Raw genomic sequence first — 27,967 nt, 5'->3', positions numbered from 1 at the left:
TAAGTGGTTGTAGATCGTTTTAAATTGGTTTCGATACGAAACCTCTAACACTCACGCAAATTCTTCGAACAGACGATTTGATCATGAGTCGCTTTAACTGGCCAGTAACAGAGTTAGCTATAAACCCGCTAATAGATACTTAGAAATCACGATAAGCAAATAAACTTACATTAAAACTATACCATTACAGATATGAGTAGTAAAACAAACCAAAAGCGCCGCGGGACGCAATAAATGTTGCCTTCATTTGAGACGCCACTTGACGCAAACAACATTTTTCGGACGATAAAGGTCTTATTACGTATTAATACATTGATATTTTTATGATAACAATTTAAAAAGTTACGGGTTAGATTTGGGAAAAGCGGATAGCGATCGCTGACCGCTATTAGCGAGTTATGCATAGAAATAATTGTTTCAATGTCATCTATTACGTTAAGAGGAAGAGGTCTAACTAAAACGCTTGTATTGAAACCTCATCCTAAAAGCTGTGTGTAAGAACTTGTTGCATATTGCCACATCGTCCGCGGCGCCACGCGTGGGCAGTGATGTGATGATCAGATGACTGATTAGGTATTTAAGAATATTAATTGTCGCAATGGCTCTACATTCTTCGTTCGGAATTTTTATTGAACACGATCGTAAGAAATACCAGAAAATTAGTAACTGCTGGTAAAAAAGTGGTCACACATGACAAATTTAAAATAATTTATCAAGAATTTGAAGTTATAAAGAAATACGAAGTTAAGACTGCTTTCCAATATTGTTTATAATGTATGGAGTATGGACACGCATGAAATACACAATAGACTACAACATATTTCATAGAAAACAAAGAACACTAAAATATAACTAAGAATCCATATTATTCTGACCTGAAGTTTTGTCTCAGGCAGTCAACAAAACAATAATCAAACAGGAGAAACAAATGCCCTTAAATAAACCTCTAATTATAGCTGGAGGAAGAAGCGGCTCAAATACAAAAGATGAACAATAGCTACTAACCAATACTTCTAAAATATTTCTTAAACAATGAAAACTCATCGGAACTAAATTATTTCTCTTTAAATAAAAGACAAAGTAGATAATACCGGAGAGTTCAAGAAAACGATAAATAAATATAGAGTTTCAAAAGAATAATTTTAAAACAACACAATAATTTACGAAATAACAATCGCAATATATTTTGAACAACTGTTAAAGTACGTTATCACTCCACAAATAGATAGACAAACAGATTCCTCAGCAACATTTGTCACTGGTACTGTTTCTATTCCAAAAGTGCAACTTTGTCTACAACTATCTTGGAGTAAGTAAACTGCTCGAAACGCAGCGATATATCCACCAGCCATATCAACAAACTTCCAAACTAAGTTGGACAAACTCATTTTTACGTGACGCCATCTCAATAATATAAAAAGAAATCGTATTTTATCTGCAAGTTCAATTATTCAAGACATACGAAAACAATGTTGTTAGTGCTGCCTAAATAGAATCAAATGCAATCATTAAGTCAGTGCATATATCTAATGCCATATATAGTAGAAATGTTATTTACCCAAGTCTAGTAATTTTCCTACAACTTACACAAAAAGTAAGCAAAATCCCCATCGTTTATCAATGTTACATCGAAAGTAGCAAGTCATCTATGTAACAGTAAAATAAATCCATCCATCAAGTATGCGACATGCGACACTGGGACATCTGCAAGACACGTCAAATAACTTCTTGTAAAACATTTATAATACCGATAACTTCCATAATTGATTTCAGTACTATCCATCTGTTAGAAACAACGATAAAAATGCTCGATGATAAAATTGATTTTTAATTCGAAGCGAGCACGATAAATTATGTATAACGATGTAAATGTGACGTATGAAATGATAACAGCATTTCTAATGTACTAAGATCAAACACGAGAAAGGGAACTTAAAGATGTAGTAGACACAAAATTGCTTATGCATGTAGGACTAACTGGCAATAAAAGTAATATACGAATTGTAAAACGTCTAGTAAATAAAATGGAAAATGGAAACATTTCTTAATTTGATTACACGTAAAGCACGATCGTGGCTACTACAGGGTGCACAAACAGTAGCAAGTGTAACAACATTCCCGCGCATGCGATATCGTGTAAATCAGGACGCGAGCGCGATTTTACCTCAGATAACAGGTGAAATACGAATATCGTCGCATTACCACGCGCCGCAACGAACGAACGTTACTAATGTCTCATTTATTTACACAAGTTCTTTTTATTTCACACGTACAATAAATTCCAATTTATTTGTTGGTCGCAATTAAGGAAACGGATCAAACCACATGGATCGACTTACATTCTTCAAGAATCTGGCGCCAGCCTTAGCAAACCAGTATAATATACATCTCACTCAATCTACTTAGCGACACCGATAACCGGCCATTACCAATGAAAACGCCGACAGATAGTCGCATGCTCACAATTAATTGAAACTGCCCACGTAATCTAATAAAAGCTAGTTTTTGTGATCAAGACAAACAAGGGCGCCCATTCGTAATTAGAACTTAATGAACATTCGGAATATTGAGTTCGGCACCGTGAGAAGTCCGACGATAACTACGATTTGTGTCACTGTAATTAAAAGCGTGGCTGCCGATAAACTGGACATGTAGACTGAACCTACTAGTTTTGACTACGTCGATCAACCAAAGTTTGAGGAGCTCTCCATTGCTCTCGCCCCGTACAAGACAGGTGAAACGGAAAAGGAATATGAGTTCTTTGAAGAGTGAACACGAATCACATTTCTCGTTAAAATCGAAGCGGCCTTTAATTGAAATCGTATGTTGTGTCGAACGTCACTGATAAAGCCGTATACGGTTCTGTTGACGCAATGACATAACCGACTGGTGATGCAAATTGAGACGCAATGAAATTTAAATTACGTTATATTCATTTTAATAAATACATATATCATTCTTGTTGTGTTGATTCATACGCTTCGTTTGCATTCATATTAATTGAGAGTGAAAGCTCTAAAGATCTGTACTGCTACATTTTGTCGTAATAGTAGTTTATTAGCTTATGGCTTTATTCTTTGATATAACAATTTCTGTTGCGATAATCTAAAGAATTGCATGTAAAGATCCACCCATTAGTGTTGTTTAGTCAACCTTATTTGGACGCAGTTAATATATCTAATCATCGTTGTGCCGAAAACGAATATGTCATGAGCTTCTGCTTTTAAATAATACGTGCTTATTTTTAATAGAAACGATTAGCGACTATAAAAAGTGAGTACAACAGTCTACCCTAAATGGTATTCTCGTAAAGCAATACAATTAAGCAATGGGTGTGCATTAACACCTCACCACAAAGTTTTCACCCACGCGAAATAAGTGTACTTGTGCCATCATGACTTTAACCTACATGCGCGTTTACAGTGCGCCGAGCTAACAACACACCCAATTTTGAGCGTTTGTTTAGATTGAATGTATGGACGGATCTTACCTGTGGTCGACAAACCGAGACTGGCTCTCTTTACTTGCACAGCCACTAAAGAGAAAACCGCAACACCAATGTAAGTTCACACACACAAGCCGTCATTAAGCACGGCCCAAAAATAATCAAGTGCGCTAACATTTAGTGCAAACAAAATTTTGACTCACCACAATCTTTTCCCAGGAACTCGTCAACGGTATCCATAAATCTGGAAAAAAACAAAGTCAATTTAATAACAACTCCAAACACTCGCATAAGTAGTGTTCTGAGTAATACGTGTTTTGATACTATGGTCCGTGAAGATGTTTTGGCAAATAATGATTGAAGTACACATTGAAGTACCATTATGATATAGAGGGCAAACTAGAAGACGGTGACTGGGAGATGAAATCATAATATTTCACTCAATCAAGTTATGGACGACAACGTAGGTAAATTTTCCACATTCCAGTTGCGTTTAGTTCCTAACACAATAAACTATAAAAGTTAAAAACGATGTAAAGTGATACGTAGCAACAGTTATTCCGCCGTAAAACATTTAATTGAATTTCACAAAAATATGTATAGAATCTACGGCACCCGTCAAGAACCAGATGAAATATTATCTTGTATCGATCGCAGCGTGTCGCCATACTTTAATCGATTTTTTTACACCTAAAACCGCACGATCAGTGGGCGTTCAGAATTACAAGGCGTTTTGCCGACCAAACTGCCAGGTCGACCTATTTGGTGAAATATGTTTGTTTTCATCATAACAAATGTCTTTTAATATTTGCTACGAGGGGGCGCCGCCAAACCCCAACTTGGCATTATTGGAATGTTTTCTTAAATAACTTGCAAGGGTGGTCCAATGTTGATATTTCGGCTCACAATTTTCTTTCTACAGAAATATAAATGTGTCGCATAAAGTATAAGTTTTGACATAAAAGAAATTCTGAGTGTTGCCGAGGGTCGTGATTAAGTCTTGTCATGCAAAATTGCAAGCGTTTACTAAGCGCCATCATTTTCTAATTATTGTAGAGACTCCCCTCGAGCGACACGGGAGCCGACAGCGGCGCCGCGACTAGTTGCATTCAAACCAAATTTACAATTCAGTTTATCATCATCGTCAATATTACCATCTAAAACGGTGCAAACGAGCTCTTCATTTAGCACGTAGATGAGTTATTGGAATGGCGATGGCGGCGAATGGTGGCTTCGTAAATATTTTATGACTACAAATAGGGGTTGTGAACGAGTACGTATACACCTTATTTGTCATGATCGCAAAAGTAACAACTTTTGGTAAGACAAACTGACAATTCTAGTTGGCGAAACATAAAACACAGGAAACGAATTACCTATGAGACAGTAATTAAAAACGATGTCAGTTAAACTCAAACAGAGGTATGTTAACAAGGCAATTCAATGGAATTTAATCTGTACTCCAATAACATTTACAAATGAACCTGGCCGCGACGTGTGGCGCCAAAACGCAAACAGTTTAATTGTGTATTAAGTCACGATTCAACAAATTCGAAGAATATCTTCACCAAGGTCCTAACCAACGTGAATTTTAGCTTTTGTCGTATTTTCTCAAGTATCTCACAAAATCAACACTACTTTTGCCTAGAAATGAGTTTATGAAGCTACCAATACAAGCTCCAAGATCCGGATTCATTGTCAACATATTTTTTTCTATAATCACAATCTTACGTGTTTTAGACACAAGTGTGATGACCCGATAACCTTAGATACATAAATATGAAGCCGTGACAGATCAATTAAAATAATTTAAGTATAATTCGAATAAGGATCAATATTATTATTACATAGCTAACTTTCTAAGATAATTCGTTTTACAACACATTTCGATTTGTCACGATACAGTGTGTATAAATGAAAACACGTAACACTTGATTACAAAGCAATATATTTAATAATTAGGTAAAGCATTACTGAACAAGGTCTCACACTTTGGAAACACTGAACTTTATTAGTTAACTAATTTTTGGCGTATGTAAAAAAAAATTAACAATATTATTTTGACCATTCGGTATTAATACCCATTATCATATTATGCACATGTCAGAAACATGATAATCTGGTAATTTATACACTATTAAACCTTATTTCTTATTTAAATATTAATTTATATGAACAGGTTAATAATTTTATATGAAATAAAATATCTGACATAGTTTTCGTCTCATCTAATCCTTATTAATCCTAAAATGGCGTGTCATTTTTTTATTTATTTATGCTTACAAGTTACAGAACAAACTTATGTTAACGACAAAACACGATATGTTCTACAAATGGCTACAATTAATCACTGGCAAGGTCGACATGACCACTGAACGACTTCAAAGCAGTACATTGAACATTGTAACATATAAACTTTCTAAGCATTTCCTGGGCAACGCGGACGTCATTATTTAAAATCTGTCAAAATTGTGTATTTTATTACTCGGGCGGCAGATCGGAGCAACGTGAATTACATGCTTTCTTATTTAATATTAGTAGGGTCTTGCGTTTGTGAGATAATTTATATCTAGCGGCGTTATCTATACGGTAAGATCGCTCCCGAGTTATAATCCGGGTATTTTTCATGGCACACCGACTGCGGTGCCACTGCCGTGCCCCTGCCTGGCGTTATTGGAAAATTTATGTAACTACCAGGAGGCATCGCTGCAATTATTATTCCTTGCCCTCAGTAACTAACAATATTTGTGATGATCACCAAGAACTACCCAGATATTCTACTGTTTCGCTGTATTTGTCAGTTATGGTATATGGTGATTCACACAACACATTGAATTAAAATGCATAAAGTAGAATAACTGCTATAAGTATGCAAATCTCTCGGATTACACTGATTAATCTCCTGACGTTATCTGAACATTACCTGCCAGCAGAACCTAAATATTTTAAACTCGAACGTTAATCGATAAGCCGTGGTTTTAATGAAAAAGATCATAAGCTTTAAAATTTTGTAGACCATAAAATGTCAAATTTACAAGACCATTACATGAGTTTGACGACACGCGGCCATAAAACATGCGTATAAACTGTGTAATAATTTTATTGCAAATTAATTACGACATTTATTATAATTTCAACATTTCCAAACTTGTTCCTGGTTTATTGTCATTGTCAATAAAGTCGGTCGCAATTCGACATTAAAAAACCTTCCGGAATGATTTTATGGGCACTAATAAAATGCGTCCATCATACAATGATTTAATAAATTCCATCAAGTAATCCAGTTACTGCGTAGAATAGAAAATGACAAACATGCTTTCACAAGACACCGGACCTCACATAGGCGACGCGAACGCATCCATCATGGTAGACGCGTACATGTCGTTATGTGTCGGTACCCAACAAGCGCCGAAAGTGCCCCAAACAAAGATAATAGGCGACATTTTGATACAACGCGAGATAAGGCAGCAGGAGGTTCCCATGCGATCCAGGGCGTCCTCACTACACAACTACGAACAATGTTGAAAAACAACAGGCCAAAGGTCAGACGTGGATTAAATACAAGCAGAAAATATGCATCCGGTGACAAATAAAACAGTACACCTTTACTTTAAGTATCTCACTCGCCACAAATAGGAGAGTAATTAAGAGATTTATCGGTTAATTCATTATATACAGTGCAGACAGTGAGGTCGTCCCGATCATTAATATTACAAAGTTATTAAACATGAAGACACGAAGGACTACGAGACTATCAAAACTATTTTAATGATTTAAACATAAATTTAACGAAGCTTTAGTGTTGTGTGTGGTTGTAATATAAATTTATGCTGCGTAGTATCGTAGGCATGTCATCAAGTTCGTGTTTACGGCGTGCAAACTGCACGACTGTCGGTGGCAGACTGCCGTCGCGAAGTAATTACCCAGTGATACATCGCCTTGATCCGAGATGCGCACGCGATCGTGTATAACTAATGCTATGTTACCCAACAAGCTGTCTGTCCTTTAGGTAATGATGGATATCATATTATATAACTTTAGCTACAGCAGTTATTATCCTTAATATCCTATATTCGATCACTTAATATAAATCGCTTTCAGTAACAATCATGGTACACACACGGTATTATTCACTGATCCACGAGCTAAATTGAAAAGGCTCATACGTGCTTCCATTAGTCTAACAAAATAAATAATTTAGGTTCCAACTTCATATTGTTCTTGTGACCATTAATTCAACAGTAGATACGAACATGAAGCTAAATGAGTAAAGTTTAGTCGAAATACGTTTCCAAAGTTTTATTCATTGAAATAGTTCTGTTCACATATTCACAGATTAAAATCGTCGTACGGCGCATTAGTAAAAGTTCCTATGAAAATTATTTAACGGCTATGAATATCAATGTACTTTAAAAGACTATAAAATCTGGAAAGTTAAAAGGAAAGTTTATAAAGAGATTGGGTTCATAATTTAGAGACGGTTTATATTGACAGTTTAATGTGATCTGTACGATAGTAATAAGTACAAATCAATGTCACTAAGTTAAATAAAGAAAAACTATAAAGCGTCAAAAGGAATTACAACCGTATTAAAATACATAAACAAAACTAATAATGATTGCAGACCTCACTAAATACTCATTTACATAAAAAAGAACATAATTTGACAAAAATATTAGCGTTAAAACATAAAACTAACACAAATAATGTTAAAGGTTAGCTTTATAAAGGTAAATTAGTTACAAGTGTTGCCAAGAGATAATTTAATGGCATATTTCGCACCAAAAACCAATTCATTCTTTGATACATATAATATTAATGATAATTTTATGGATTTCTTAAAATAACAGTAATATCGACACCATTTTAAGTGTGGACAGAACTATAAAGAAATATTTTTATTAGGAAATTGCAGAAGCTGATTGTTTTCGATTATATTGATACTTTCGAAGTACACCAGAAGGGCGATAATGGAAACATTTAGTGACTTACGAAAATTAAAAGATTTTAAATATTATTAAAATTGGTATTATATGGTAAGTGTCATTTTCGTAAAGCAAATATTCAAAAGGAATTTATGATATAAGTATTTTATATCAAGTAGCGTTACTAAAGTTGTTTTGACGCTATGTACTGTATTCAATAAATAAGCAATAATACTTTTATGATAACTACAGTACCGATGTTATATATTTATAGCAAAACTGTCTGAAATTTTAACGACAATAGACTAGACCACAAACATTAGTCACACTATTGTCCAGATTTTTAAATGTAGGGTTGTCATCTGTCTCTTTGAATCTGGATACAATCCAAGTTACCAGGACTTTTAGAGAAAGTATCATTAAAAAATAATTTTGGGAAACGTCCAAATCTGTTTCGTGTAGAGAAAGATTACTTTGAGAACTAAATCTAATGTAACGTAGATAAGTAAATCGATCACAAACTTGCGTTATAATTCATTAAACAAGAAAACTAAGCTAAAGAATAAGTTTTGCGGAAGCATTAAAAATGATAAATGAATAACATCTAGGGTTAGAATGATTTACTTCGTGAATCTACTCGGAGATAGCAATTTCCCACGGAAGTTTCTTTGAAAAATATATCGTCGTGTGAGTTGTGACATCCCTATATAAATTCTGTGATCACAAGAGAGTGATTGTCAAAAGTAGCGTCGTTCAATCAGCACAAAAGCCATGACACCCCATTCCTTAAATGTTTACGTCGGGAAAGTTTCTGGACAAGTTTTACAAGTTCCACAAAGTTCCTGGATAACCTTGACGGCATTCAGCGTCAACGGACTGTTTGGACAAAGGTGTGGTATGGGATTAATAGAAATGATATATAGATGTAAATAATAGCTGTTCTCCTGACTATAACTTGCCATATAAGAATGTTTAATAGCAACTTTATTTTCTCATCATATTGATTAGTTTACTTATTTACCAACACGTCTTCTTTCAAAACATTTTTGCAATAAGTATTATTAGGGCGAAATTGCTACATTATATACGACAATAGACAGATCATGATATCCAATGTATCTTCAGAAGTAAAAATATAAAATCACCCATTGTGACATTCAAAAGAAAAACCGCGAGCATTTGTAAAGAATATCCATCAATATAATGACGGACAAACAACAATAAAATGGTGACAATTCTATACCAATTTTACATGGGACTACAAAATACGAACGATCAGAATAATTTCCGTCCTTGTATTAAAAATGTAATAAATGAACTAAGACAGCCTAATAAAAGAAAACAGAAAATATAGACCCAGACTGGATTTGACTCTATAATAATTTTGAAAACAAGTTCAATAAAACTAGGTAGAAATAAACTCGGGGAAAAATATACTAAAAAGAATACTTCCAAAGAACATTCTCGAAAATTGTAGATGTAAAGTTCAGCCTTAGTAGGCAATATGACGTAGACAGTATAAGCATGTCAATGTTAACATAATACGAGGCTTATTTTGATTACGGTGAAGTAGGAGCTAAAGAACACACGGTTTATTATTAATGTATTTTCAACTAAATGAAATGTATATACTTCTCTCAATACAGGATTCACAGTCTGAGGTGGAAAAGCACCCTCGTGGTTCTACCGAACTTTAAACATTCATTAGATAAGTAATAAACATGCTTTCAAATAGGAAAAAGTAGAATAACACTTTTTTAGGCGACTACTACTCAATCAAGGCAGCAGACAGTAGATTGACATGGCAAATAAGTTTATAAAACAACGTACGTATGACGTCATCTAGAGAACTTGTGTGCAGGGTGTTCTTAAATACGCTGTACGATTTCACGTCTCACAAGACAGTTAACGGTTCAGAAACATACGTACAGGTTGTTTACAAAATTTTCTAGATAAAGGTTCAATAATTTCTTAAACAAGAATGATTCTAGCTAACCTTAAGTATGAACGCCGAGATTGTTCAAATTTCAAAAATCCTAAATAATTTTATTCTTGAATGGCAATAGGCTCTTCGCTATTATTGCTGCATTTAATACGTGCATTGTACACCACTGTCCTGCTAAGGAAGAAAAAGATTTTATCATTTTCTCTAATAGTGTTTGATTTAAACGACTAGTTTCCCAAGTATATTCAGTTTCTGAAACTAAACTACGAAAACATCTCAAAGCAGGTGATTTATACTGAAAGCTAACATATCATCTGATTCCAACTTTCCAAATTAACTTTCTTTTATATTTACTCAAAAGCTATGAATTAGTCCGTCATATTTATCTAGTCGTATGTTCGGTCGTCCATTTTACTTTTAGAAGTGTTTATGTGGCAGATAATAAGAAGTAAGGATTAGGGCGTTGTGAAAAACAAAGAAATCTATCATAGGGACTTAAAATAAAATATAGTTCTTAGATTCGATTTTCCATGGCACATGAAAAATGGCCCACGCTATTGTATTGTACTGCAGTACAAGAAAGGAAGATGATCATAAACATACATACATAACCTCACGCCTGTCTCCTATGGGACAGACGCCAATGGAACGCCAATTGCTACGATTCTTACACATCTCTTTCGTTTCATCAACAGTCATCAGTCTTTTCATGCATACTCGTCGGTTAAAGGTAGTTTTAATTAGTTCCTTCTTTAATATATCGCCAATCTGGTCGCTATAATATGTCATAAGCACTAAGATAATGATACTCACTAAAGCTATCATCATCTTCCTTCCCTTACAGGATCGACGCATTGGCTTCTCCCAATTCACCTCTAACAAAGTCACGACATAGTAACAAAACTCTTTAAACTAAATTTAAACTTTTATTTTCTGGTGACACTAAATACAAACACCCACTAAACAAAACCACGAATACAAAACCAATTCATTAAAATGATTAACATATTAGCCATCCAGCGCGAGTCCCATACTCATCTACATCTGGTATACCGACGCTGACTCACACATTACGTGTCCCATAATAGTCTGGTACTCGTAAAAAACTATCCCAATTACGCTGTGAATCAGTATGTCTAGTACATAGTACATACTATGACTATTCACGGTACGATTTTTAGTCACGATCCTTCGCGTCGGATTCCATTAAGCGATTCTTTTAATTGTATGAAAACTGTGACTTATAATCGTGCTTCTTAGGTCACGAGATAAACGAGTGACGTAGTTTCGTACAAACAAGCATGAATTCTGTGTTACTGAAAAAGTAAACCTAAAGTACCTATACTTTGTTTTAAAGCTTTGCGATACTTATATTATAAAACCAAGCGCCATGATCTGAAGTGCTTTGAAGAGCTTACTTAATTAGTAGTGAAAAATAGAATATCTCTGAACACAGAAAAGTATCCGAAAGGACTCTGAAATACATAATATGAATATTCTCTATATCTTGTAGGTAACAACAACACCTAACAATAAAATTCACACAAACCTTTATTACTTGAACTATCGATTACAGCAACAGATCATCAAATACAACAAACAATGTTAACAAAACATTGCGATTCTCCTAACGATTATTCGAGGCGACAAATCGCGTCGTTTATAGGAGGTTTAAGTCTACAATAGTTGCGATTATGTACCGATTCTGAGAATACAGCCTCCTTTGCGGTGTAGTCGAGGTGCCGCCGGCAACAATACAGTACAATGATTATTACAAACTGGTCATTATTACATTTTAATGTCGATTCTATTGAGCAGTCTTCGTTCGAGGCATTTGAATTAAACAGTTGTTCTTATGCTTTTAAGGGTAAGAGAATTCGGTTGATTACATAAAGAGTGAGATAAACTGAAGATGGTTAATTTTGTTAATTAATTTAGAAAATACTTTAGTCCCAGTACCCAGAACTGATGTCGTATCTTACTTATATATTTCTGATGTTATTGACCTTATTAGGTACCTAGAATTTATACCCAAAACCAAAATTCAAACACACTTATAAGAAACAAACAATAAAAACACAAGTGCTAGCTTCACATAAAAGAGGATTTACAACAACAGAAACCAAACAAATACTTTATAGGAGCAATAACAAGAAAAAATACAACAATAAAACAATAAACCAAATACAAAAACGCGAAAATCCGGCCATCCTTATATGGTAATACGGCATAATAGTTATTTAACCGCAACAATGCGATTCGTCACCAATTAAAGATGTAGGATGTGCAAATTAATTAGCAGGATCATTAGGAACGGCGCCAATGACACATAAAACTACCGTATTATGTTCGCTTTACTCAATACATTGATCATAATATTACACACGTGACTAACGAATTAATTATAAGTATGTAGATGTACCACATAATCATCAAAATTCCTGTGAAGTTTGACTGTGTAATTAGTGCAATAATTATATAGGTACACTCATGTCCTTATCATTCAAATTTCATTCTTAATGATGAGATCATTTGATATGTTTTAGATTGTGATGTTATTATTTTATTCACAGTATACGAGATAAATTGAGTGAATCATAGATACTGTATTGTCATTTGTTTATTATTTGGAATTTTTATAAGAAGCGGTAATCGGTTAAAATAATGATGATGTTATAGTCATTGTTATGGTAATCAAAGTCGCAAAACTTTGCGAACTATGTATGTATTATGTATTAAATAAGGGTGATTTTCCATCGGAGACGTGCTATTTCGCTATGCTACGAAGATGTAATAGCTAAGCTGTGAAACTATGTGACCATTTCCACCGACACTAAGCTATGTAGCTGTACGAGGAAGATGCTCAGCTTATGCAGTGCTAAGCCATGTGCACCAATGAATATGATTGATGGAAACCAAACGCATCCACAGCAACGTAGCATAGCACATCTCTGGTGGAAAAGCAACCTAAGTTCGAAAATTATTTAAATTGTTAACAATTAGGTACATAATAGTCATACAAAAGTCCTGACTATTTCTCGACTTTACAATCAAGATGAACAATTTCATAATAATCAGCATTCATAATCATTCGAAAGGCTCCCAAACAATTTGGAAAAGAAAGCTTCTATTAACTATTATGAAGTGATAGTATAGTGTTAATTACTTTAAAAACAAACAAGGATGATGAATTATTAAAAATCTTAGCGACAGTTATCAAACTAATTACATAATAATCTGAAACAGAACACTTTACGTCTATACATTTGTTCAGCATCGTATAATGAATATTTTAATCTACAAAATGTCGCTCAAATACATCAAACTTGTCATCATTACTCGGCGAGACCAGAAAATAATTACTTGTATTAAAACAAGGGCACGTTCTAATCAAATCATGTACTGGGTTTCGTAAGCGTTTAATTAACTCTGTGAACGATGCAACCACGAACTTTCGTAACTGCTGGATAAAACTAGGTATAATAATAGGACAACTATATAATAACATATACAATGTCTCAATTACACCCGACCTGTGTGGTCCAAATGATTATACATAGACTGTAATAAAAAAAACTATAACATTGTCGATATTTAGAACAGCTATTACGCTCAACCAACTTGTAATAGACAAGTTATTAGCATTATTATGGACATTATAGAAAATCGGCAATTCGTTTCATCATTGTATTGAATTCGTGTTATTATAGTTGAGCAAGTTATGTGTAGTGTAATAAATATGAAAGTTAATATTGATATAGGGAGGAATTGTAGTACGGTGGGAGAATTTATTTGTAGGTACATTTTAAACGTAAGTACATATTATGAACTCGATGGTAATGTAGTTTATTAGACGTCTCAAAGGACCCTAAAACAAATGCGTTACTAAGATCTGGAACATTCGTTCCATTAAAATATTTTTGCATTTTCACAAAAATGAACACGAATAAAGGTTGTTAGAACACTTCAATATAATTATAACTATCGCAGTTGATCAAAACCTGAATAATTCAACGTTCAACACCATATTATCGTCGGACGGTTAGAGAAAAATAACCGTTCGGTGTTAGTAGAATGGGTTGGTGACAGTAAATTTGGACAATGGCTGGCGGTCTCTATATTTATGTGTTTGTTATCACGCTCGGAAGTCTCCTATCTTACTCTGATTTACACTAGACTCTTACTGGACAAACAGTCAACAACGTGAGAATTTACTTTTAACACCTTTAGTGCGATAAACGAGTTCACAGCTCGTTACAAACGTACGTGGACATACAGTGCCCTCCAAAAGTTAGTTGAAATTAGTTCACCTTATCAATGATGTTATATATTTTCCAAAATACGCAGTTTTGATGAATGAACTGTTTACTATTTATGTTTAGATACACTATTCTAATACGAACAGTAGGGAATTCCCCGAAATTCATTTTGATTTCTTTCAAAATCTATGTTTATGTGTGCACTACTTGAATTGAGCGCGTCAAAAGTCAGTTGAAATAGCAAACTTTAAACGATATCCGATACTCTCGCGGTTTTAAATTCATTTATTATTATTGTTAGGGCAGTGTGCGTAGTTTAAATTTAATTATAAGATATTGTAAGGTGATTTGACTGTTTTTAAATTAATAATGGCTCCGAGGCGAAAATTAACTGTCGAAGAAAGAATAAAGATTGTGTATGAATACGAAAAAATTAAAAACTTTAGTGCTGTGGGAAAATTATTTAAAGTTAGTCCAGAAGGTGTCCGAAAAATAATAAAGAAAAGTTTAGAATGTCCTAGTCTTGCAGATAGGCCACGGTCGGGGCGTCCTAGGGCTACTACTTCTGTTGATGATCGACTAATAGTGCGGCAGTGTAAAATTAATCCCAAGATTGTGGTACGAGAGATCAAAGATCAGTTACAGGAAGCAGGGACCTCGGTTTCAGAAACTACCATCAGGCGACGCCTGCATGATGCTAATTTACGAGGTCACATTGCCAGAAAGAAACCTCTTTTAACATCGATCCATAAAAAAGAAGGTTGGAGTTCGCCCGCAAGTATTCGGATAAACCAATAGAATTTTGGAAGAGAGTAGTCTTTAGCGATGAATCGAAGTTCGAACTATTTGGAAATCGCCGTCGGCAAACTGTATGGCGCACAAGCAATGATAACTCTTACGACGACAAATACTTGCAGCCCACTGTGAAACACGGCGGTGGGAGTGTGATGGTTTGGGGGTGTTTTTCTTGGCATGGTGTGGGCCGACTGCAAGTAATTGAAGGCAAGATGACAGCAAAGGGCCATTGTAATATTCTCCGTGACAATTTAAAACAATCTGCTGAAACAATGGGGTTAGGTGGGATTTTCAAGTTCCAACAAGACAACGATCCGAAGCATACAGCAAGGATAACTAAACAATATTTTGAAGATAACGAAGTGGATTTACTGGAATGGCCTTCGATGTCACCCGACCTTAACCCCATTGAACATTTATGGGATGAATTAGACCGCAGGATCCCTGTTTCCATAAGACGCAACAGGAATTTGTTTATAAATAAAATTCTTGAAACATGGTCGATTATACCGGTCGAAACATTACAGAATCTTGTAGAATCAATGCCTAGACGACTTAAAGCAGTTCTACAGAATAATGGCGGTCATACAAAATATTAAAAGTTAAAATATTTGCAAAGACACAAGCCTTAAAATATTTTTTCAACAATTTCAACTAACTTTTGGTAACGTGATTTCATTGTTAATCTGCATAAATTATAATTATAAAATTTGTTATGATTCTCTTACTGACAGAAATATTCTAAATTGATTATATTTTAATATATAATTCTTGAAGCCACGATTTTCTTTGGTTTTATTATAATTTCCTCACATTTACTACATTATTGATCATTTCAACTAACTTTTGGAGGGCACTGTACTTTATCGAGTCAACTATCATTATAGAACAAGTATTTACCCAGTGAAACAGTTCAAAACAATTTCAGATTACGAGCCACACTTAAAGCTTCCCACTGCGATTACGTCAAGTTAACTTTTTGCACACGCGTCGAACAATATTTGATTACTAAGTATGCAAACTATCTACGATTGATGTCACAGCACTTGACCGTCTCGTAGACGCCAGGTTCAAAGTCTATACATTCTTTCGGTTTTCCCGGCCATGATTGAACCGACTAAAAATAAAAAAATGACTTAATACTTTGTTAAATTGTCTCGTTATAAGTCTCAATCATGCGCTAATATTATCACAAATAAAAAACAAAGGCGAAAAAAGCTCAGAAGCGGATTTAACAAGTGTGGATGACATAGAATCTGATGTACCAATATTGGACCAAGCGATGACTTTAGCCGTGGGTGTATCATATCTCGTATTTCATCGTATGCATTTTTTGAGATAGTAAAATACATAAATGACGATACGACACGATTGTTTATCGATACGATTGTTTTGTCGAGTGAAACATTAACTTTATCACCAACTTCCCGGAAAATAGGCCTGTAATGGGCGTAGCTTTAGAGGAATCGGTAACAGCGAATAAATCGTCAAAACAATAAAACCCTTAAAAGCGGAGCAGTAAAAATCTATTAAACGGACAATCGGTACCACCGGCGGTGTTCACAATTTATAGACGGGGTGATATGTACACGAACGGGTTTGTAATGACGACATGATTGTCGACAGTCGACATGGAAAACAAGTAAAAATACAGCCGTGATAAATGAACCGAGTGAGCACGCGAGCATCATTACGAGCGCGGCTCTGATCATCTACGTCCAGTAAAAGGTCGTATAAATGAAGGTCTCATGACAATATATTTATCCTCAATTTATTATTATAATAAAATAATAGCGCCATTTTATTAGTCTTCTTGTTCGTCCCGACGACATTACCTGTCTAGACTAAATTGCACTGTGATGGAATTTGCGTCGAAAATTCGCACGTTCGCGACGGATTTTTCTAAAACGTTTAGGTAACTTAGTAAGATATTCATTTTCTACAATTTTTTTTTTTCTATAGAACTTTACCTTTACAAAATACATGTTAGTAACTTAATTACTGAAGAATAACAATATTGAATCCATACGCAAAATAGCAGTCAAAGGGACCCTATTCTCAAAACAAATAGACCTGTCATTAAGTGGACGTGGCTTTTAGTTAAAATCGAAGTAGCTGTACGGGTGGCGCATTTGTCTAATGTTAACTGACAAACAGATGCGAGGTCCGCACCGTGATAACAACAGCGAACTATCTCAGAAATGCCGATGGTTATTTATGTCTATGACAGCCGATGAGGGGCCTCAGCGACGAACAAAAGATCAGACAAATGATCGAGATAATCTGAGATTTAAAGCTGAGCAAATCATTTTACAAAGTGATATGTAGTGCGATAGAGCCATTTATCATGTAGATAATCTGTACAAATATCGATTTGAACATTTATTTAAAGTTCATAGAACAAATCTGATTGTTTGCTGTTGCTTTTGGAAAACTAGGAAAATATAGTGTAAGAAGATTTTCAGAAAATTCTTGACAAAATTCCTTCAACGAGGAAAAGTCGACTGAAATTGAGTTATTTAGTATTTTAATAGACATATCAATTAACAAAAATATGTAATATGACTTCTTCGATAGTGTCAAAGTTTACGACATAATAAAACGCCGTGTGTTTTAGTTCCAGGGGACAACTGCTACACGTGAGCCGGCACGCATCGTTGCTGCGACAAATGCCTTTCAAATTCCGAAAGGCATCGGATCCCGCGTGGGAGGCAGACGCCATCGACACAAGCGCTAGATGTGACCAAGTTCAATTGAATTCGAGAATAGGTACCTCTACCGGCACCGGTCGGCTCGACGGCGGCCCTAAGGCGCGCGCGCCGCACCGCCCACGCATGCGCGTAGATTTATAACATTACCCATATTCGGCCTACGAATGGCGCCAATTCGACGCTTCAAATTAAAATCCACCGCGAATGCAAAACGAAAACTTCGCGCTTTGATAGATAGCTGTTCTGTTTCTGATTTACGCACCACCGTATAAGGGGAGTGTAAACTTGTTAAGACGTATCATCCTTAGGCTAAATGTCGCTGAATTAAGTCAATATCAATCACGAGTCTTTACTGTTCTGTGGTTTTTTTTTACTTTTTATGACTGCCATCATTTTAAGCGCGTGATGGTTTCAGTGCTTTTAAAGAATGTCGATACTCGGTACGCCGCAATCTCTACAATATTTCAGCGAGAAATATTGTGGCGGTTCGATATTAACACAACAAATAATACGTCACTTCTCAATGCCTGACTTTCAAAGGTTTATGTGATAAAGATTACGTCTGGAGAACGTATGTGTATGTGTGAGATACATCTTCTACTTGGGCGAGCTAAAAAGGCTCGGCGTCGGTCGTGAAGACGTCTTACACGAGAGCGCGATTAATCGCACGTAAACAGCGCCGGGGAAGATGGACTTACTCTGTCACTTTGTCCTCGGGAGGTATTATGCGGCCTGGCATTAAAATTTTCTTGTGTAGTATACCCGCCGCTTGTAATTCCTATAACAAAGAAACCAATAATTATATCTGCATAGTATAGCGTTTGTTACTTGCTGCATTACGTACGTATGTTTGACATAATAATTTATTACAGTATTTAAACACATTTTTATATTAATTCAATAAAATCAAATAACTTGTAAATCCGACTCGGAACAAACGGGCCGCCAAACCTCGAGTAACAAGTATTGGAATGAAATGTTAAGTAAGTACACATTAGTTTTTAAGCCGGTTCCAAATGATCGTGTTATTAAAGATACGCGTTTGATAATGAGATTATAGAATGTAAGTAGAGCATGGAACAGTCGATCTTATACAGTGCACGGAGGAGATAATAAATGGAGAACTAACATGTGGACAAGTTGTTGTATATGAGACAGCGGTCATGTGCAGATGAGAACTGATTGTGATTATAAGAATCACCATTGTAAATACAAATTTTACCCGGTATATGCCAAATTACTTAGTTATCCACAGTATATTTCAAAAACATCATAGGCAAATTAAGTAAACTTTAGTCTAATCAACAAAATAAAAAATCTGAGCAGTCCAAGTACAAGTGTGGACTCTCCATTGGTTTAATAAATCCGTGCCACAATAATAATGAAGTGAGCGACAAGTCACTAGACGTCAACTGATGACAATTACCAATCAGATTAGAGAGGTGTCGAAATATAAGCCAGTCAACTTTACTTCGGCTTAATTAATAGCTTATTTAAAACTTCTTAATAAATCGGACTTGAAGCGAATAAGTTGTTTAAATAAGAACATCATTGAAATGAAATGATGAGTTCGTTGGCATGGTTGAGCGATTTATCATGTATCATTTGATGACAATTACAGAAGTCTTGTATTGGGATCACATTTATTTTGTTGTAGGTATGTATGTGCTTGTGCTTACATATTTTTTGCTAGTCATTGTTTGTAGAATAGCAAACGAACGTACTGACACAATTTGTCTTCTAACCCTAAATGTCCATACTACATAATGCGGTTTCTATTATAAATAAATATAATCGTTACTTTTCCCTATCCTACTAATTTTATAAATATGCTCCCTAATTTTCCAGCATTTCCCTCCTAAATAAACCCAATTTGTTGAAATACTAACACAAATTCCGCGGCTTCACCTACTTCAATATGACTTGTATCGTATCCGTCAAGCCCGTTAGTATAAAAGTGTTGTAGTCTTATGCCCCAAAGCGACAGCACGCAGCAACCTGCCTCATTCAATCAACTACATGATTTGTATGCTTGGCTACTCGACAAGCCTTCGACACTTTAACATAATATAATTACATAGTATCACTTCTATAAAGCCCCCGAAAGCTAGAAAATGATTTATACTTCATCAATGTCTAAATCTTGTTTGAATGAAAAACGAACCGTGAGAAAATGGTTGCAGACTAATTTGAATTTAAAACTCGAAAACAACATATTTGTAAAAAAAGAAAACTGTTTATCTAGCAAGACATAAGTATATTAAATAAATATGTATAATGAGCCTAATCACTTCGCTAAACGCAGCTAACAACCAATATTTCTATTCATACCTCTATTCACATTCACAATAACGATTTAACATAAAGCAACCAATAAAAACAAAATTAAAATGCCGTCTGCCCTTTGACTTCACCTTCGAACTTCGCTCATGCACTTCACATCTCCACGAAGGCAGCAAAATTTCACACCCGACAGAGGAATAACGGGGCCCACTCGTCATACACATTAGCAAAGAACCATGGGACGTCACAATGGCGACGAATGTATCAGGAGAACCCTAAACGTTTATTACGAGTGTTGAAGTGTGAATAATGGGCCAACAAGTCACAGTTGTGTCACAACTAGCTTTGCTGTTTCACAGCTATCCAATGGACATTCTTCATAGAATTTACCGTCCCAGCTCCAGGCTTGTCTCTCCGATGTTCGTAGCTTGTTACTCATTTAGCAGATAACGTATTGTTGGCCTAGGAGTTTATTGTGCACCCTATTTCTATAAGTCGTCTAGGATCAGAATTATACTAATAATACCTATCAATCATTTTAAAACAACGGGACATTAAAATTAATCTCACTGTTCGTAAGGTAATAAAACGCAGTCAGGGAACTGAATGTAACTATTTGAATGACAGCTGAAAGACCTTCAATGAAGTTTTCTATGGCAACCAACTAGCAAGCAAGCTTGTTTAACATCTTTGTTTTGAAGCTAACTGAATATATAGTCTGTGCAAACCTCGTCAAATTTATCATCGCTCAATTAACACCTACAGTATGTAAGTTACAGTGTAACTATAAATTAGAGAATATAAAGACCTGGTAACGCCCTAAGCTTGTCTGCGATGTATGCTGAGTTAGAGCATAACAGGCTAAAGTCAACTGCTCCATGGAAACCATGTTTTACGATCGGATTATGCTAGAAGATGAATGCAAGGCAATCAGACGTAAGAACGAACAAAGCATCGTACTGGAAAATGTGACTTTCAATCGTAAAACTGAACATAATTTTATAGCTTCCCGGTATTGTAACACATGGCGGGCGGGCCGAGATTCCTACAGGCGCTATCCGAGCAAGTAAGAGTCGTTACAAGCACTACACGTTGTCTTACTTGTTAGTACAGAGTGCTTGTTACCTTTCATTATTATTAACGACCCACCGAGGAATGTTTATTGAACTAAGATGTCGGGTTTGGTATGCGGTATGTGCGAAAGTGAGTATTTCTCTCTTTATTACTAAGCGCTTTTCAGGAGTCTTCGAGATTTGTGTGAGGCTTGTCTGGTATCATTACTACTTACCGAAGGGTCATAATAACGAGCAGTGTTAGTCAAATCAATGACTGCTCCCAATTTTGGAATTTTCTCGAGTAGAGCTGGAATGTCCCATCTGTAAATAAAAAAGAATCTTTATAAGTATGTATGTGATAACTAAGTGCAACATGAAATTATGACGGATTGATACGTAGGAGTAAACCCAAATAGTGTCCAATTACAGAAAACTGTGTACCCGTCGGCGTTAAATAAATAACTTGAAGAAAAACGTTCAACGCAACAGTTTAAATACAAAAATAACTTTCTAAATTAGTTGCGGCGCCGGCCTACCTACTGCACGTCGGCAAACATTTGCATAATTATGGCGTTTTAACAAGTTTTTCTTTAAACAATAAAACACTCTGAATTATCAACCTTCAGCTGAAATCAATCATGAAAATGAGAGTATGTAATAACACCTTTTCAGCACAACCTTCCTTACATAAGTTTTAAAGTATAGTATGTTTAGAATAACTTAGAGACAAATTAAATTAATGTACGGTCTAATTTATTCCTAATTTACTACATCCAACCAATTAATTCTCATTGAAAATTTAATTATCTCATCATCATTACGATGAAGGGGTCCTGATAAGAGCCTCTTACTGTAAACTGTCGGTTTTTCAATTTACAAAATGTCCACTTACATTCAGATGGCACTACGGACTACAGGAATGTGATACTCAGCCTTATTTACATATCATTAAGGATCGCATTCAAATGTGAATTGAAAAGGTAAAATGATATCCGTGAAATTGATCCCAACCCTGGTACTGACGCTAATTACCAATATTTATTTCATTTGTGCTGTCCACACTTTCACTAATCAATAAATTATCTTTACGGGACATTTGAATAAGCCAAGAGCTCATAGAAAAAAGGACTTACATTTCTTTAATCTCCTTGTGCGCTTGGACCTTCTGTAACAAATAAAAGTAATATTTATAGAGACTAAATTAAGTTAATGATGTGTTTGATTGAGTTTCGGGTAAAGTTGTATTGGTATTAGCTCATGCTTCTATGGTCGTAGACAATGTGTCTTTGAGAAAGCCGCACGTAGGCGACGGCGTGTGATAAGGGAGCAGATCAATCATTTGCTGGCCCTACCTGACCGGTGTCAATGAACTATGTCCAATGAGGGCCACCTGACACGATCCACTTTGGAGACCTTTCGACATACGACACAGGTTAAAATCTAAAATTAATATGCTAATCGTATGAAAACGTCAGCATTTAACTTATATTGGAACAGATAACCAAACATTTAACCATTCCCAGAAATCGATAAGATTTTATATCGGCAGTTTAAACAATGAATTAGAATTTTAAATAACACTAAAATCGTTGGACATAAATCTTAAAACCCATTCCTGTTGCACCGCAGGCCAAAAATTTTGGGTGAAAATTTTCAATTTTGCCCAAAATTACGTTAAATAAAATGTCAGGGTCGATAATAATAGCTTGTTAGAGTGGTAATAATTTATCGACGGTGTTGACACGATGTAAAAAGATTGTAAAAAAGTGAGCGCCAGGAGGTGTGTCTAAATGGGGTTAATTTTCAATTTGGATTCGCCGGTGGCCTTTATAAATTAACGGACAGCAATTTAAATAAATCCACGTAGTTATGATACGGAGAAACACGCATAAATATTAAATATCGTTCCTTGATTAAAAACATTTTATGTGATCGATTAAAATTAATCGGTGACATGTGAAAGTCGTCGAAATATTTCGCCAACATCTTCTTCAAAACGAAGTAAGTAACGAGAAGCAATCGTGCAATTAATTAATTGCTTAACAATCTGACAATTACTTTCATATAAATGTAAATACAGGCAATAAATTGCGAATATATTGGATGGATTATAAAGTTATTCGTTCAGGAGTAAGTTAACATATTCAGGTAAGTTGGTTTCTTTTGGTATTCTGGTAATGACTATTTTCTTACTAAAAAAATAAACCTAAATGATTTATCCAAGTTAAGTAGGTATAATAAATTGATGAGAAAATACGACAGATGAATATTTGTCGGTTCAACATAAACAGAGGTTCGGCAATAACAATCGCGACCTCATCGGGTGCACTTACCACGATTTTCAATTAACATTAAAGCACCGGAACAAATAAAACGCAGTCTGGACAAAGGAGTTTATTGAAACCGCGAATATCAATGTAAAAAATGCGGTGGCACACAAAATTAAACCTTGACTCCATACATGCACTCGAAAAACAACGCAATTTGATTTTACTGCCCTGTGGCGAAGTAATAATGAGGACTTTGAAAGGGTGACGGCAAAGATGGCGACCTTTTTATTTAGACGCTCATTAGTCGAGACGAATGAAGAAACAAAATAGCTAAAATCTGTCCCGAGACTATAGGTAAACACTGTAAGTAAATATGGATAAAACAAATCGATAACAAGCATACACATCGCAAACATGATTGCGAATTAGCGCTCTATAATAAGGTTACCTTGGAACGTATTTAGAATTAAATGCAGTACCGCAGACCGCGCAATAAAATCGATGAGATGATACCCGATCATAAATCGATTTCATTACAATATTAATGACAATCGTAACTCTCAATCACAAGTTGGTTTTGCACGCATCGATACGCAGTTACATTATTGGCTGTACCTTCGATTAATGTCAACAAAATACAATATTTATAAAGGTGTATTTAAATATGACATTTTATTTTGGTGACTGTCGAATCGTTATTATATTGCTGTGGGGTCCACAAATAAGATTTGGCCACCGCGACCGTTTTCATTGTTCTAGATCTCGGATGTCAAAAATAAAGGGCTATGGTGTTTACATCCTACAACTTAAATTATAGGATGGAATATTAAAAACAAGGAATATGATTATAATATTTTTTGTCTGACAAGTTACAGAAGTTGAAATACTAAACGATTAAAACTTATTACAGCATCTACTGAACTACAAATATGTATGTAGTTCTTAAATTAGTAAAACTTGGTCATAAGTAAAAAATGTTTTATTTATAAGTTGTGATAAACATTGCTTCGTCAAGTCTCTCAACAGTGAAACATGTGGCACAATGTGGCACCGTGATTCAAGCTGTGATTACGAATAACGTTCACGCAATCGAAAGAAGTCGTTAATAAAATAATCAACAATGCGATTCAATAAATCGCCGATTGCCCGCTGACAAAAACCATACGACACGACAAGACATTACTTACACGTGTCCTACAACGCAATAAATGTAAGAATGTCATTTTTACGACGTACAACATGTCTACGTAGATTTGCAAACACGGAGGGGGAGGATTACCACCTGCAGAGATGTGACGGTATTGAGATGTATTCATTTGGAGATAAGCATATCTTAAAGTAAAACATGCAAGATCTTTATCACTGCATATAACCAAATTGATATGAAATATGCCCAATCCCTTGGCACCTGCTGCCACAGTTCCCATGCTTTTTGATTTATTAATTAATGCAGCCTGGTTACCCAAAAACTTACAGCATCTTAAATTAACACCAACATATTCCCCTTGGCTGAGTGTTCGCAAACCAGATATTAAATCGCTCAAATCAATTTATAATAAAAAACAGACCACAACATAAACAGTACGAGTGTTAAACAAAAAAATAAAAGGTTAAATAAAGCGCGAGGACCTCCCATCAAATTACAAGTGGCAAGCTCTGGACTTATCTGAACGATCGCGTGTCGACAAAACGAATAACACCTTCGCACGCCTCGATCATATTTGACAAATGTGAGGATCAAATAAATTGCAAACACAATATTCTAATGAATGCGCAAAACAAATCCAACCTTAATAATAAATAATAAGAATTGGAATAGCGCAACAGCCTTCGTGATAAAGATCAGAATATGTTAAGAAATGATGTAGACTCAATGGTTAATAGAGCTTACGTAGTTCTTTCAAGTCAATGAAGGAAGCTAAACACAAAATACAAATTGAACAATGTCAACACAATACTGAACAGAGACAGAGACACAAAAGCATGTAGACATTTCGCAAAATTGAAACGTTTTGGGTGAGTCACGTAAAGTTCGAGTATTAAATTTCAATGAAATGTTCAGGGAACAAATCTGTACCGATACCAAATAGAATTTACGAGGGAACAAGAAAGAGCTTGTAGCTGCTTATCACGACACAAACACCAAATGACTATTGTGACTTTCTCTAGACGATCCACGGTAGTTTTGCGACTACTTGAAAGTCATATGCTACTGCAGTATGCAGACGGAACAACATAATCACGTTTGGATAATCATGCCCGGTTTGAAGCACACGGCATAACTTTTAACTAGTAATAGGACAAGCCAGTAAAACAAGCTCGTCTACACCATCTTCCTAATTTCGTAATCGTCTAATTACAATGTACAACGAAGCTTATTAAGCATCGCGAGACACTTAATTATTCAGATTCATTGTACATTGTTAAGTGACAAAAATTAAGACGGCGCCGCGGTCTATAAATCATTTATAGGGTAACTGTTTCGACATTTTAAAATATGCAAGATCATCGTTAGTTTTTGGAAAAGAATTAGATATTTTATTTATTTGTTAATAAGAACTGTTTTTGATTGTACACGTTGCGATATGCAGTCGTGGCCGCATTGCGTTGTCATCATGTTGTTTTTTGACAATCATCTGATCCGTTACGTCGTTTATTCCAATGGTAATGATGGCATAATTGACAGAGAGCAACTATTGTTCCCATTGTGTTCTATTGATATTACAGTTTTGTCGCCTTGTAATGGTTTAGCTTTTTGTATTGTTTTATGGATCGTTACGGACTTGTTCTCTTTTGACACCCAGTCGACTGCTTCGGTAGATTTAAAAAGGGTGGAGTTGACTCATAGTGACCCGTCTTAGAATTGTTCGAATTATACTAATTATATTCTGATATTATAGGAACATATGTAGCGCACGTGACGTGTCGTAAATTCTTACATGAGTACATTACATTCTAACAAGAAATAATAATCTAAACGCTATAAAATAAACGTAGTTCAATTCATATTACAAACCACAATCAACCAATATTAATGTCACGCGTATGACCCTCGTTATGTTCGAATATTGAGAGTAAGACATAAAATTTAACAAGGTAATTGAGTAATGATCAAAAAAGCATTCGATGTCAAAATAATATTGATATGTGGCTGACTTCTTACTTATGCGGGCTGAGTCAATACAGAAAACACTTGTGGTACTCGCTGTTAACTAATTTAAGAGTCAAACGTGTTAAAAAAACATAGGGGTTTCAATAACATCAATTAATATAAGATTTCTAAGAAATTCGTCAGGAAATGAGATAGAACGTTGAACTTAGTACAACTTGCTTGACCACGGTACTCAATACTATTAGTAAGGTATCGTTGGGAAAAAGTAACCGCAATCAAAAGTGAAACCATCGAGATTAAAATTTGAAGATCATAAAAGAACAAACTAAGATAAGTATCAAAATATCGCACAAAGTGCTGCATCAAAAAACTAAAAGGTGCGACCTGTTAAAATCGAATTCCTTATTCGTTTCGACCGATTAATCGAATGAAAAGCCGGTATCGTATGTCGGGGGCATTTATCGCGCCTAATTGCGACCACCGCGCCGAAATTCAGTTTAAGAACGTACTGGGTGGCGTGATGGGCACCGATGATACTCCTCGTGTAACCAAACGTCTTATAAGTTATGGGATAATGAAAACCCCTTCCAGACACCTACAAATCGATTATGATGGCATAAGAGTCATTCGGACTTTATCGAATCTCAAGGATAATAACTAACCCTTCTTATGATAATGACAATAATGTTTTTCCATTCCAATCAATTTGAAACGAATCGTTTTATTTATTTAATACTTAAAATAAGGAGGATGATCGTGTCAGCCCTTTTTTGAATGCGGTAGATTTAAAGTATCGAAATATTTTTAAAGAAAGTTACAAACGAAGACAGATGTTGCGAATGATACAATACACAAATTAAGGGAATGCAGTAATAAATCAAGTAAATCCATAATTCAACAATTCGAAAATAATGTCAGTTATGTTCCAGAAAGCAAGTTATACATGCAAAAAGTTATTTTAAATGGAACTTGAATATTCAATATCGAAAGGATCCATATCGCTTTATTTTCGAAATGATCACATTACATGTTGATAAAATTTTAATTGGACTGGTATCTGCACTCTGCACCCGAATCTGGAATTCAGAAACACTAATGTTCGTGCTACCGAAAACCGCAAATCAGAACCATTCCTCAAGATATCGGAGGATTTAATGGTCACCCCAT

The 27,967-nt window shown here is 35.2% G+C and overlaps 1 protein-coding gene across 1 annotated transcript in view; it reads right to left on the bottom strand.

Moving 5' to 3' along the window:
• LOC118276068 (RNA/RNP complex-1-interacting phosphatase) overlaps nucleotides 1-27,967 on the bottom strand; it is a 53,182-nt gene that overhangs the window by 3,588 nt on the left and 21,627 nt on the right. Inside the window, exons 3-6 of the mRNA XM_050707300.1 lie at nucleotides 22,552-22,583; nucleotides 21,652-21,739; nucleotides 18,779-18,858; nucleotides 3,649-3,689 (exon numbers count right to left, since the gene is read on the bottom strand). Of these exons, the coding sequence (XP_050563257.1) occupies nucleotides 3,649-3,689; nucleotides 18,779-18,858; nucleotides 21,652-21,739; nucleotides 22,552-22,583 (241 nt within the window). The remainder of the gene's footprint in view (nucleotides 1-3,648; nucleotides 3,690-18,778; nucleotides 18,859-21,651; nucleotides 21,740-22,551; nucleotides 22,584-27,967) is intronic.

Source organism: Spodoptera frugiperda, chromosome 31, assembly GCF_023101765.2.
Source record: "Spodoptera frugiperda isolate SF20-4 chromosome 31, AGI-APGP_CSIRO_Sfru_2.0, whole genome shotgun sequence".
In the NCBI taxonomy this organism is placed as follows: domain Eukaryota; kingdom Metazoa; phylum Arthropoda; class Insecta; order Lepidoptera; family Noctuidae; genus Spodoptera; species Spodoptera frugiperda.
This window is presented reverse-complemented; position numbering and strand designations above follow the sequence as displayed.